Source organism: Pseudophryne corroboree, chromosome 8 (assembly GCF_028390025.1).
Source record: "Pseudophryne corroboree isolate aPseCor3 chromosome 8, aPseCor3.hap2, whole genome shotgun sequence".
Taxonomy (NCBI): domain Eukaryota; kingdom Metazoa; phylum Chordata; class Amphibia; order Anura; family Myobatrachidae; genus Pseudophryne; species Pseudophryne corroboree.
The window spans coordinates 44,102,526-44,116,381 of NC_086451.1; the positions used below are offsets into that span (position 1 = coordinate 44,102,526).

The 13,856-nt window shown below is 48.0% G+C and overlaps 1 protein-coding gene across 3 annotated transcripts in view; it reads right to left on the reverse strand.

Annotated features, from left to right (window-relative positions):
• The window catches only part of ARHGAP4 (Rho GTPase activating protein 4), a 229,147-nt gene that overhangs the window by 65,307 nt on the left and 149,984 nt on the right, over positions 1-13,856 (reverse strand). For 2 of the 3 annotated variants that reach the window (XM_063936299.1, XM_063936300.1), the window contains exon 4: positions 12,718-12,780. In XM_063936299.1, the coding sequence (XP_063792369.1) occupies positions 12,718-12,780 (63 nt within the window). Of the gene's footprint in view, positions 1-12,717; positions 12,781-13,070; positions 13,258-13,856 lie in introns of those variants that run through there. The other variant, XM_063936301.1, reaches the window with a different exon arrangement.

A 13,856-nucleotide genomic window follows, 5' to 3' on the forward strand; every position in this document is an offset into this window, starting at 1 on the left:
CTGGAGTTTCAGGATGCCCCCCCCCCCCCCCCACCGATTTTTTCTAATCAGCCTTGCCAGTTTCTATTCCAGAAAGGGAAGTAGTAAATGCTGCGATAAAAAGCTGTGTCAACAGAGGGTCATTGTCCCGGTTCCCACGTCCCAACGGGGAGAAGATTCTATTTGAGCCTCTTTGTCGTGCCAAAGCCGGACGGCTCGGTCATACCGATCTTGAACCTAAAATCCCTCAATCTGTTTTTGAAAACTTTCAAGTTCAAGATGGAATCTCTTCAAGCAGTGATCTCCAGTCTAGAAGGGGGGGATTTTATGGCGTCAGTCGACATAAAAGATGCCTACTTACATGTCCCGATATATCCTCCACATCAGGCCTTCCTGAGATTTGCGGTGCAGGATTGTCATTACCAATTTCAGACGTTGCCGTTTGGGCTTTCCACGGCCCCGAGGGTCTTCACCAAAGTCATGGCGGAAATGATGGTACTACTACGCAAGCAGGGTGTCACAATTATCCCGTACTTGGACGATCTCCTGATAAAGGCGAGATCGAAGGAGCAGTTGCTAAGAAATGTGGAACTCTCCCTGACGGTTCTGCAACATCATGGTTGGATTCTAAATTTGCGAAAGTCCCAGTTGATCCCGACAACTCGGCTGCCCTTCTTGGGCATGATCCTAGACACGGAACTGCAGAGAGTGTTTCTTCCGGCGGAAAAAGATCTGGAAATCCAGACCATAGTCAATGAGTTTCTGAAACCGGCAAGAGTGTCGATTCATCAATGCAATCGAGTGCTAGGGAAGATGGTTGCGGCTTACGAAGCCATTCCGTTTGGCAGGTTTCATGCCCGGGTGTTTCAGTGGGACCTGCTGAAAAAAATTCCCGGGTCTCACCTGCACATGCACCGGAAAATAAGTCTATCTTCCAGGACCAGAATTTCTCTCCTGTGGTGGCTGCAAAGTTCTCACCTTCTAGAGGGACGCAGGTTCGGAATCCAGGATTGGATCCTGCGGACCACGGATGAAAGTCTCCGGGGCTGGGGTGCAGTCACACAAGGAAGAAGTTTCCAGGGAAAATGGTCAAGCCAGGAAACTTGTCTCCACATAAACGTGGCGGAGGCCACAAGGGTTCTCCGCTGGGCGTAAAAGCACGTGAGCGCTCTGTCAGCAGTCTTCCTTTCGGGCGTGGACAACTGGGAAGCTGACTTCCTCAGCAGACACGATCTCCATCCAGGAGAGTGGGCTCTTCATCAAGAGGTATTTGCAGAAGTGACAAGGCGTTGGGGAATTCCTCAAATAGACGTGATGGCGTCTCCCCTTAACAAGAAGCTTTCGAGATATTGTTCCAGGTCGAGGGACCCTCAAGCCAGTGCAGTGGACTCCCTGGTAACTCCGTGGGTGTTTCAGTCGGTATATGTGTTCCCTCCACTTCCTCTCATTCCAAAAGTGTTGAGGATCATAACACGAACAAGGGTTCCGGCGGTACTCGTCGTTCCAGATTGGCCATGGAGGGCCTGGTATCCGGATCTTCAGGAATTGCTCATAGAAGATCCTTGGCCGCTTCCTCTCATAGAGGACCTGTTACTGCAGGGGCCATACGTATTTCAAGACTTACCGCGGCTGCGTTTGTCTGCGTGGAAGTTGAACGCCAAATTCTAGCTCGAAAGGGTATTCCTGGGGAAGTCATCACCACTCTCCTTAAGGCTAGAAAGGAGGTCACGGCGAAGCATTATCACCGTATTTGGAGAAAATATGTGTCGTGGTGTGAAGCCAAGAAAGCTCTGACGGAGGAGTTTCAGCTAGGTCGTTTACTCCATTTTTTTGCAGGCAGGCGTGGATGCGGGCCTGAAATTGGGTTCCATCAAAGTGCAGATTTCGGCTTTATCTATTTTCTTTCATAAAGAATTGGCCGCCCTTCCTGAAGTTCAGACTTTCGTGAAGGGAGTGCTGCATATCCATCCTCCGTTTGTGCCACCCGTGGCACCGTGGGATCTTGACGTGGTGTTACAATTTCTCATGTCTCACTGGTTTGAACCTTTGCGGAAGGTTGAGTTGAAATATCTCACTTGGAAAGTGGTCATGCTTTTGGCCTTGGCGTCCGCCAGACGGGTGTCGGAATTGGCGGCTTTGTCTCACAAGAGCCCATATTTGATTTTCCATGTGGATAGAGCGGAATTGAGGACTCGTCAACAATTTCTGCCGAAGGTGGTTTCTTCGTTTCACATAAATCAACCTATTGTGGTGCCTGTGGCTTCGGATGCCGTGACGGTGCCAAAATCTCTCGATGTCGTGAGAGCTTTGAAAATGTATGTTGCCAGAACGGCTCTGTTTAGGAAAACGGAGGCTCTGTTTGTCCTGTACGCTAACAACAAGATTGGAAATCCTGCTGCCAAGCAGACTATTGCACGCTGGACTTGTAATACGATTCAGCACGCTCATTCAACGGCTGGATTGCCGTTGCCGAAGTCAGTGAAGGCCCATTCTACCAGGAAGGTGGGCTCATCTTGGGCGGCTGCCCGAGGGGTCTCGGCACTTCAACTTTGCCGAGCAGCTACGTGGTCGGGTTCAAACACTTTTGCTAAGTTCTACAAGTTTGATACCCTGGCTGATGAGGACCTCATGTTTGCTCAATCGGTGCTGCAGAGTCGTCCGCACTCTCCCGCCCAGTCTGGAGCTTTGGTATAGACCCCATGGTCCTTTTGGAGTCCCCAGCATCCTCTAGGACGTAAGAGAAAAATAAGAATTTACTCACCGGTAATTCTATTTCTCGTAGTCCGTAGTGGATGCTGGGAACTCTGTAAGGACCATGGGGAATAGACGGCTCCGCAGGAGACTGGGCACATCTAAAGAAAGATTTAGGACTATCTGGTGTGCACTGGCTCCTCCCCCTATGACCCTCCTCCAAGCCTCAATTAGGACACTGTGCCCGGAAGAGCTGACACAATAAGGAAGGATTTTGAATCCCGGGTAAGACTCATACCAGCCACACCAATCACACGTATAACTCGTGATAGGAACCCCGGTTAACAGTATGATAACAAAAGGAGCCTCTGAACAGATGGCTCGCAATTATAACCCGATTTGTGTAACAATAACTATTTACAAGTATTGCAGACAATCTGCACTTGGGATGGGCGCCCAGCATCCACTACGGACTACGAAAAATAGAATTACCGGTGAGTAAATTCTTATTTTCTCTGACGTCCTAGTGGATGCTGGGAACTCCGTAAGGACCATGGGGATTATACCAAAGCTCCCAAACGGGCGGGAGAGTGCGGACGACTCTGCAACACCGAATGAGAGAACTCCAGGTCCTCCTCAGCCAAGGTATCAAATTTGTAGAATTTTGCAAACGTGTTTGCCCCTGACCAAGTAGCAGCTCGGCAAAGTTGTAAAGCCGAGACCCCTCGGGCAGCCGCCCAAGATGAGCCCACCTTCCTTGTGGAATGGGCTTTTACAGATTTAGGCTGCGGTAGTCCCACCGCAGAATGCACCAGCTGAATAGTGCTACAAATCCAGCGCGCAATAGACTGCTTAGAAGCAGGAGCACCCAGCTTGGTGGGTGCATACAGGATAAACAGCGATTCAGTTTTTCTGACTCCAGCCATCCTGGAAACATAAATTTTCAGGGCCCTGACTACGTCCAGCAACTTGGAATCCTCCAAGTCCCTAGTAGCCGCAGGCACCACAATAGGTTGGTTCAAGTGAAAAGCTGAGACCACCTTTGGGAGAAACTGAGGACGAGTCCTCAATTCTGCCCTATCCATATGGAAAATCAGATAAGGGCTTTTACAAGACAAAGCCGCCAATTCTGAAACCCGCCTGGCCGACGCCAGGGCCAACAGCATGACCACTTTCCACGTGAGATATTTTAAATCCACAGTCTTAAGTGGTTCGAACCAATGTGATTTTAGGAATGCCAAAACCACATTGAGATCCCAAGGTGCCACTGGGGGCACAAAAGGAGGCTGAATATGCAGAACTCCTTTGACAAAAGTCTGAACTTCAGGCAGTGAAGCCAGTTCTTTCTGGAAGAAAATCGACAGAGCCGAAATCTGGACCCTTATGGACCCCAATTTGAGGCCCAACGTCACTCCTGCTTGCAGGAAGTGCAGGAATCGACGCAGTTGAAATTCCTCCGTCGGGGCTATCATGGCCTCACACCAAGCAACATATTTCCGCCAAATGCGGTGATAATGTTTTGCGGTGACATCCTTCCTGGCTTTGATCAGGGTAGGGATGACTTCCTCCGGAATACCCTTTTCCTTCAGGATCCGGTGTTCAACCGCCATGCCGTCAAACGCAGCCGCGGTAAGTCTTGGAACAGACAGGGTCCCTGCTGCAGCAGGTCTTGTCTGAGCTGCAGAGGCCAAGGGTCCTCTGCCAGCATCTCTTGAAGTTCCGGGTACCAAGCTCTTCTTGGCCAATCCGGAACCACGAGTATGGTTTTCACTCCTTGCCTTCTTATTATTCTCAGTACCTTTGGTATGAGAGGTAGAGGAGGAAACACATAAACCGACTGGTACACCCATGGTGTCACTAGAGCGTCCACCGCTATCGCCTGAGGGTCTCTTGACCGGGCGCAGTATCTTTTCAACTTCTTGTTGAGGCGGGACGCCATCATGTCTACCTGTGGTTTTTCCCACCGGTTGACCAGCATTTGGAAGACTTCTGGATGAAGTCCCCATTCTCCCGGGTGGAGGTCGTGCCTGCTGAGGAAGTCTGCTTCCCAGTTGTCCACTCCCGGAATGAACACTGCTGTCAGTGCTAACACATGATTCTCTGCCCATCTGAGAATCCTTGTGGCTTCTGCCATAGCCATCCTGCTTCTCGTGCCGCCCTGTCTGTTTACATGGGCGACCGCCGTGATGTTGTCTGACTGGATCAGTACCGGCTGGTTTTGAAGCAGGGGTCTTGCCTGGCTTAGGGCATTGTAAATGGCCCTTAGCTCCAGGATATTTATGTGAAGAGAAATCTCCTGATTTGACCACAGTCCTTGGAAATTTCTTCCCTTTGTGACTGCCCCCCAGCCCCGAAGGCTGGCATCCGTGGTCACCAGGACCCAGTCCTGTATTCCGAATCTGCGGCCCTCTAGTAGATGAGCCCTCTGCAGCCACCACAGCAGCGACACCCTGGTTCTGGACGATAGGGTTATCCGCTGTTGCATCTGGAGATGGGACCCGGACCATTTGTCCAACAGGTCCCACTGGAACGTCCTTGCGTGGAACCTTCCGAATGGAATTGCTTCGTATGAAGCTACCATTTTTCCCAGGACTCGTGTGCATTGATGTACCGACACTTTTCCTGGTTTTAGGATGTCTCTGACCACAGATGACAATTCCTCGGCTTTTTCCAGTGGAAGAAACACTCTTTTCTGGTCTGTGTCCAGAATCATTCCCAGGAACAGAAGACGTGTCGTCGGGACCAGCTGTGACTTTGGAATATTGAGAATCCAGCCGTGCTGTTGTAGCACTTCCCGAGAAAGTGCCACCCCCACTATCAACTGTTCTTTGGACCTCGCCTTTATCAGGAGATGGTCCAAGTACGGGATAATTAAAACTCCCTACTTGCGAAGGAGTATCATCATTTCGGCCATTACCTTGGTAAAGACCCTCGGTGCCGTGGATAACCCAAACGGCAGCGTCTGGAACTGATAATGACAGTCTTGTACCAGAAATCTGAGGTACTCCTGGTGCGGAGGGTAAATGGGGACATGCAGGTACGCATCCTTGATGTCCAGGGAGACCATGTAATCCCCCTCCTCCAGGCTCGCAATAACCGCCCTGAGCGATTCCATCTTGAACTTGAACCTTTTGATATAAGTGTTCAAGTCTTTTAAATTTAAGATGGGTCTCACCGAACCGTCCGGTTTCGGTACCACAAACATTGTGGAGTAGTAACCCTTTCCTTGCTGAAGGAGGGGTACCTTGACAATCACTTTCTGTGAATACAGTTTTTGAATAGCCACCAACACTGCCTCCCTGGCAGAGGGAGTTGCCGGCAAGGCAGATTTTAGGAAACGGCGGGGGGGAGACGTCTCGAATTCCAGCCTGTACCCCTGAGATACTACTTGAAGGACCCAGGGATCCACTTGTGAGAGAGCCCACTGTGTGCTGAAAAACCTGAGACGTGCCCCCACCGTTCCCGGTTCCGCCTGAGCAGCCCCAGCGTCATGCTGTGGACTTACCGGACGCAGGGGAGGACTTCTGCTCCTGGGAACTAGCTGTGTGCTGCAGCTTTTTACCCCTTCCTCTGCCCCTCGGCAGAAAGGATGAGCCTCTAGCCCTCTTATTTTTCTGGGGCCGAAAGGACTGTACCTGATAATACGGTGCTTTCTTTTGCTGTGGGGTAGCCTGTGGCAAAAAAGTCGATTTCCCAGCAGTAGCTGTGGAAACGAGGTCTGAAAGACCTACCCCAAAAAGTTCCACCCCTTTATAGGGTAAAACTTCCATATGCCGCTTGGAGTCGGCATCACCTGACCATTGCCTAGTCCATAACCCCCGTCTGGCGGCAATGGACATAGCGCTTATTTTTGATGCCAGCCGGCAGATATCCCTCTGTGCATCACGCATGTATAAGACCGCGTCTTTTATATGGTCAATCGTTAGCAAAATATTGTCCCTATCCATGGTATCAATGTTTTCCGACAGGGAGTCTGACCACGCAGCTGCAGCACTGCACATCCAAGCTGATGCAATAGCGGGTCTCAATATAATGCCAGTGTGTGTGTATATAGCTTTAAGGGTACTTTCCTGCTTTTTATCAGCAGGTTCTTTTAGGGCGGCCGTATCCGGAGACGGTAGTGCCACCTTCTTTGATAAGCGTGTCAATGCTTTATCTACCCTAGGGGGTGCTTCCCAGCGTGACCTATCCTCTGGCGGGAAAGGGTACGCAGCCATTAACCGTTTAGAAATGATCAATTTATTATCTGGGGAAGTCCACGCTTCCTCACACACCTCATTTAATTCGTCCGATGCAGGAAAAACTACTGGTAGTTTTTTCTCACCAAACATAATACCCTTTTTTGTGGTACCTGGGGTATCATCAGAAATGTGTAATACATTTTTCATAGCCTCAATCATATAACGGGTGGATCTATTGGAGGGTACACTCGTCTCATCATCGTCGACACTGGAGTCGGTATCCGTGTCGACATCTGTATCTGTCATCTGAGGTAGCGGGCGTTTTATAGCCCCTGATGACATTTGAGACGCTTGGACAGGCACAAGCTGAATAGCCGGCTGTCCTATGTCGTCAAACCTTTTATGTAAGGAGCTGACACTGTCACGTAATTCCTTCCATAAGTCCATCCACACTGGTGTCGACCCCGCAGGGGGTGACATCACATTCACAGGCATTTGCTCCGCCTCCACATCATTATCCTCATCATACATGTCGACACAGCAGTACCGACACCCAGCAGACACACAGGACCCCACAAAGCCCTTTGGGGAGACAGAGGGAGAGTATGCCAGCACACACCAGGGCGCTATATAACACAGGGATATCACCTATACAGAGTGTTTTCCCTTATAGCTGCCTATATAATATATATACTGCGCCTAAATTGTGCCCCCCCTCTCTTTTTTACCCTTTCTGTAGTGCAGGACTGCAGGGGAGAGCCAGGGAGCTTCCTTCCAGCGGAGCTGTGAGGGAAAAATGGCGCCAGTGTGCTGAGGGAGATGGCTCCGCCCCTTTTTCGGCGGGCTTTCTCCCGCTATTTTATCGTTTCTGGCAGGGGTTAATATACACCTATATAGCCCCTGGGGCTATATATATGGTGTTAGTTTTCCAGCCAAGGTGTATATTATTGCTGCTCAGGGTGCCCCCCCCCAGCGCCCTGCACCCATCAGTGACCGCAGTGTGTGGTGTGCATGAGGAGCAATGGCGCACAGCTGCAGTGCTGTGCGCTACCTTGGAGAAGACAGAAGTCTTCAGCCGCCGATTTTCCGGACCACCTTCTTGCTTCTGGCTCTGTAAGGGGGACGGCGGCGCGGCACCGGACGATGAGGTCGGGTCCTGTGTTCGATCCCTCTGGAGCTAATGGTGTCCAGTAGCCTAAGAAGCCCAAGCTACCACCAGTTAGGTAGGTTCGCTTCTTCTCCCCTTAGTCCCTCGCTGCAGTGAGCCTGTTGCCAGCAGGTCTCACTGTAAAATAAAAAACCTAACAAACACTTTCTTTCTAGAAGCTCAGGAGAGCCCCTAGTGTGCATCCAGCTCAGCCGGGCACAGAAATCTAACTGAGGCTTGGAGGAGGGTCATAGGGGGAGGAGCCAGTGCACACCAGATAGTCCTAAATCTTTCTTTAGATGTGCCCAGTCTCCTGCGGAGCCGTCTATTCCCCATGGTCCTTACGGAGTTCCCAGCATCCACTAGGACGTCAGAGAAATAGGATTTTAATACCTGCCGGTAAATCCTTTTCTCCTAGTCCGTAGAGAATGCTGGGCGCCCATCCCAGTGCGGACTGTTACTTGCAGTTGTATTGTTAGTTGTTGTCTCGGTTACACGAAGGTTGTGTATCGGTTATGTTCAACTTGTTGCTGGTTTTCGTTCATATTGTTCTCTGGTATTCCTGCTAATCCAGTTGTACGGTGTGTTTGTGGTGTGAGCATAGGCGTGCGCAGGGGGGGTTCCTGGTGCGCCCAGGCACCCCCTAATGTCTGTCACCCCCTCACACACACCTGCTGCTGCTACAGTATCGGCGATCGCCGAGTGTGCTCATTTCTGTTCTCCCACCCATAGCGCCCGCCACCCCCTCTGCTCAGTCTGGCTGTCATTCATTTGTATGGTGCAGCATCACTGATGTAATCTTACTCCCAGTTCCTCTAACCTGTGGGATGTGTCGTGATGATGTCATGCTGCGTGCATGTACGCTCATGCTCCCACCCACGCTCTCTCTCTCCTCATCATGTGCCAACGCCACAGAATACAGCATTCCTCTTGGAGGAGGACAAGTTCAAATTCAATAACAATATATATTTCGAGAGATTAGGATATAATCTATGGTAATAAAATATACAAATTTAACAGATTTTATATATATATATATATATATATATATATATATATATATATATATATATATATATCTGTGCATCAATTCTCTATATTATTTAGTTTGCATTGAGTGCCAATATGTGGTGGTAGACACGCCTGATAGGTGGTGCTAGACACGCCCATTAGGTGGTGTTAGACATGCCCAATAGGCGGTGCTAAACACGCCCTTCTAATCGTGCACCCCCTAATAAAATGTCCTGCGCACGCCTATGGGTGTGAGCTGGTATCTGTCTTACCCGTAGTGTAACAAAAATCTTTTACCTCGAAATGTCCGTCTCCCTGGGCACAGTTCCTTTAACTGAGGTCTGGAGGAGGGGCATAGAGGGAGGAGCCAGTTCACACCCATTCAAAGTCTTATAGTGTGCCCTTGTCTCCTGCGGATCCCGTCTATACCCCATGGTCCTTTTGGAGTCCCCAGCATCCTCTACGGACTAGGAGAAAAGGATTTACCGGTAGGTATTAAAATCCTATTATTATATACATACATTACTCCCTACAATGTTATATTGTCCAAAGAATGCTTCAGAGGATGTAATTACAATCTGCTCCAATACTGCTGTTATACAGACAGGGGTTTGCAATCTAATAATCAAAAGAAATTAGGACACCTGTAGGAATTATTTGCATCAACTTTTAGACTAAATTTACTTCCATTGTTGCAGAATAGAAGTGCCTATCCCATTACTTGTTCCGTGAAAAAGACCTTATTCCCTAACTGACATTTTTATTATTTTTTAGTTTTTGCTAGTCTAACCTCTTCCCTTTGTTCTCTATCAGGTTATGGGCAATTCCAACCAAAAGTGGACATGGTTCATGAAAAAAAAAGTTGGAATATTAAAAAAATTAATTTCCCAGTGCATCAGTCATAGGGGGTCATTTCGAGTTGATCGCACGCTGCAACTTTTTGCAGCCCGTGCGATCAACTAGACGCCGCCTATGGGGGAGTGTATTTTTGCATAGCAAGGATGCGATTGCTTGTGCAGCCCTGCTATGCTAGAAAAGTTGTGTGTAGAACTAGACCAGGGTAGAGTTACTTACCCTGTGCGATCAATCCAGCATTGCAGGTCCCGGAATTGACGTCAGACATCCGCCCTCCAAACGCCTGCGTTTGGATCTCCACGCCCAGAAAATGGTGAGTTGACGCCCGGTTCCGCCTTCCTCCTGTCAATCTTCTTTCTTAATGTCGCGCATGCGCAGTTCCGACCCGATCGCACGGCTGCAAAGAAGCACAGCGTGCGATCGGGTCGGTATGACCCCCAAAGTCTATAGTAGTTTAAAAAATGGGTTGGTAACAGTGTGTCACATGACATGCTGCCATTTTGTCTTATTTCAGTACTGGCTACCAGGCAGACACTGATTGTGACCACTGATTATCTATTGCTGTTTTCTGAAAACAAAGGTAAGTAACTTGGATTATTGTAGTTTATAACAAAAGTTGACGTGCTGTCAGAAATTATATGTTGATAATCAGTGTTTTATGTGGTTTCATGTTAGCGAAAGAGTTAAAACAAAGATGATGACATATGGTAACCATGTGAAAATATTGTTAGAAAGGTAAATGACCCTGAACCAGTTAATGCCAGGGGCCTTTTTTCATTTCCTGATTAATGTATTTGATGGTTACGTCCGTGACGATTTTCTGGTCACGTCCGTTACACATACATTCCATTAAAAATTGTCAAGTTAATAAGAATGACTTTCCTGAAAATTGTACTAATACTATCTGTGTGGTTTATGCTTTACTGTACAAAAGTATGGAATTAAATATCTGTTGTAGTTTCAGAGAAATCAGACGTATTTTATTTCAGAAATTACCACGTCCTTTCCCTGTTACATTCGTTACATTTAAACAATGTATTTATTCACAGCAGACAACAATGGTTCACACTTCATATTTTTATTCACCAGTGGTAGATACAATTGTGGTAAAATTTGCTTCTTTATGTGCATTTTACATTTGAAGCAATCCAGATGTTTATCACAAACACTGTATCTTAGAGTTACGGGGGGTCATTCCGAGTTGATCGCTCGCTAGCTAGTTTTAGCAGCCGTGCAAACGCTATGCCGCCGCCCACTGGGGAGTGTATTTTAGCTTAGCAGAAATGCGAACGCATGTGCAGCCGAGCTCTGCAAAAACAGTTTGTGCAGTTTCAGAGTAGCTCTGAACCTACTCAGCGCTTGCGATCACTTCAGCCTGTTCGTGTCCGGATTTGACGTCATACACCCGCCCAGCCACGCCTGCGTTTTTTCAGACACGCCTGCGTTTTTGCAAACACTCCCTGAAAACGGTCAGTTGACACCCAGTAACGCCCCCTTCCTGTCAATCTTGTAGCAGCCGCCAGTGCGAAGAAAAACTTCGCTAGAACCTGAGCACAACCACAAAGGGCTTTGTACCCGTACGTCGCACGTGTGCATTGCGGGGCATACGCATGCGCAGAAATGCAGTTTTTTCACCTGATCGCTACGCTGTGAACGATCAACTTGGAATGATCCCCTACATCCGTTACTTTGGAATTGACTTGACTTGCTTAAATTTTAAATATGCGCCATCCCATATAGAAAACCCAACAGGGTGTAGCCACTTCCCCTTCTACCAACCAGTATTGGTGCCCTTCTACGTCCGCCTGCTTGTTTTCATTTCCCTCTGGGAGTGTAGGTACAGACATGTATGTTCTGGAATGAACTGTATACTTGAATAAACTTTTGCACATGTTAAATTCAGACAATACAGTAATTGTAAATTACTATGTGCAGAAATGTCCTATTTAAATGCATATCCTGCAGTGGCTGTGTTAAATTTTCCTCACTTTCAAAGAAACATGAATATGTAAATTGTGTGAACATACAGACACCCATCTGTCATTAGAGAGAGGATTTAGTCATCTTGTGTGTCGGGAGCTCAAGATACAGGATAAAGAGTAACAAACGCCTCCATTAAATGATTCAATATTCCCATCTTTGGAATGCTAGCCAAGGTACTAATGTTTTGCAGAAATTGGCTCAGAGAATCTGCAGAAAAGATGCCCCATATCTACTCTCACATCTAACCCCCCTTCCCCCCCACTATAAGGTGGACTATGGGCTTAATTCAGACCTGATTGCAGCAGCAAAATTTTTCTCCAATGGGCAAAATCATGCTGCACTGCAGGTGGGGCAAATGTAACATGTGCAGAGAGAGTTAGATTTGGGTGGGGTGTGTTCCAACTGAAATCTAAATTACAATGTAAAAATAAAGCAGACAGTATTTACCCTACACGGAAACAATATAACCCACCCAAATCTAACTCTCTCTGCACATGTTACATCTGCCCCACCTGCAGTGCACATGGTTTTGCCCATTACAGAAAGATTTTGCTGCTGCGATCAGGTCTGAATTAGGCCCTATGGCAGGTGTAATCAAGTCTGAATTAGGCCCTATGTGAGCGGCTCAGCGTTTTTGTATACACAACCGCTTTCATCGATAAGCCTACGCCACAGTCCCATAAGACGTAACATTTTCATTAAACTTGTTAGCCACCCTCCTGTTACCTCCCAGTCACTGTCCAGGAACGCCCCTTTACTTTGCTGTTACCGTTCGTCCAAATCTGCGGGTACAAAACTAGGATGCATGCCCGATGCGAATCAAGATACATGCGCAGACAAACAACTTGTTCATCCGCTGCCTATACTCACCCCTTGCAACTCCGACACTAACTTCATCAAATCCTCCTGTTGCTGGACTCCAATGTCTTTACTCTGTGAGGGAAGAAAACACAGAGACACAAAGAGTTAAGACGTACTCTCTGTAAATAGATATGTAAATAGCTATGCAAATATAGCCAGAAAAAAGTGTCGCAGCTTCAAATACACAGTTTTAGAAACATATTTGTGATGAGAATAGTGATGTATATTTAGATGGCAGAAGACAAGACAAAGCAATCAGAAAACATAGAGAGAGAGAGAGTGAGAGAGAGAGAGAGAGAGAGAGAGAGAGGAGCAGATTTATTAAGCCTTGGAGAGAGATAAAACAGGATTTTGATACCTACAGGTAAATCCTTTTCTCCTAATCCATAGAGGATGCTGGGGTCCACTTCATGACCATGGGGTATAGACGGTTCCACAGGAGCCATGGGCACTCTTAGGACTTTTCAATGGGTGTGAACTGGCTCCTCCCTCTATGCCCCTCCTCCAGACCTCAGTTATAGGAACTGTGCCCAGGGAGACGGACATTTCGAGGAAATGATTTACTTTAAACTAGTGGTGAGATACATACCAGCTCACACCTCAACCATGCCACACAACATGGCATTCAACAGAACACCCGCCAACAGGCATGAACCAATTACAGCAACATGCTGAAACTAATATAACACAACTTGTGTAACTCTAATAACAAAACTGCAGGTAAAGTACGCACTGGGACAGGCGCCCAGCATCCTCTACGGACTAGGAGAAAAGGATTTACCGGTAGGTATCAAAGTCCTGTTTTCTCATATGTCCTAGAGGATGCTGGGGTCCACTTCATGACCATCGGGTTTATACCAAAGCTCCAGAACGGGCGGAAAGTGCGGATGACCCTGCAGCACCGATTGACCGAACTTGAGGTCTTCATCGGCCAAGGTGTCAAACTTGTAGAATTTAGCAAATGTGTTTGACCCCGACCAAGTAGCTGCTCGGCAAAGTCGCAATGCCGAGACCCCCTGGGCAGCCGCCCAGCATGAGCCCACCTTCCTAGTGGAATGGGCCTTCACCGACGTCGGTAACGGCAATCCAGCCATAGTATGAGCGTGCTGAATCGTACTTCTGATCCAACGTGCAATAGTCTGCTTTGA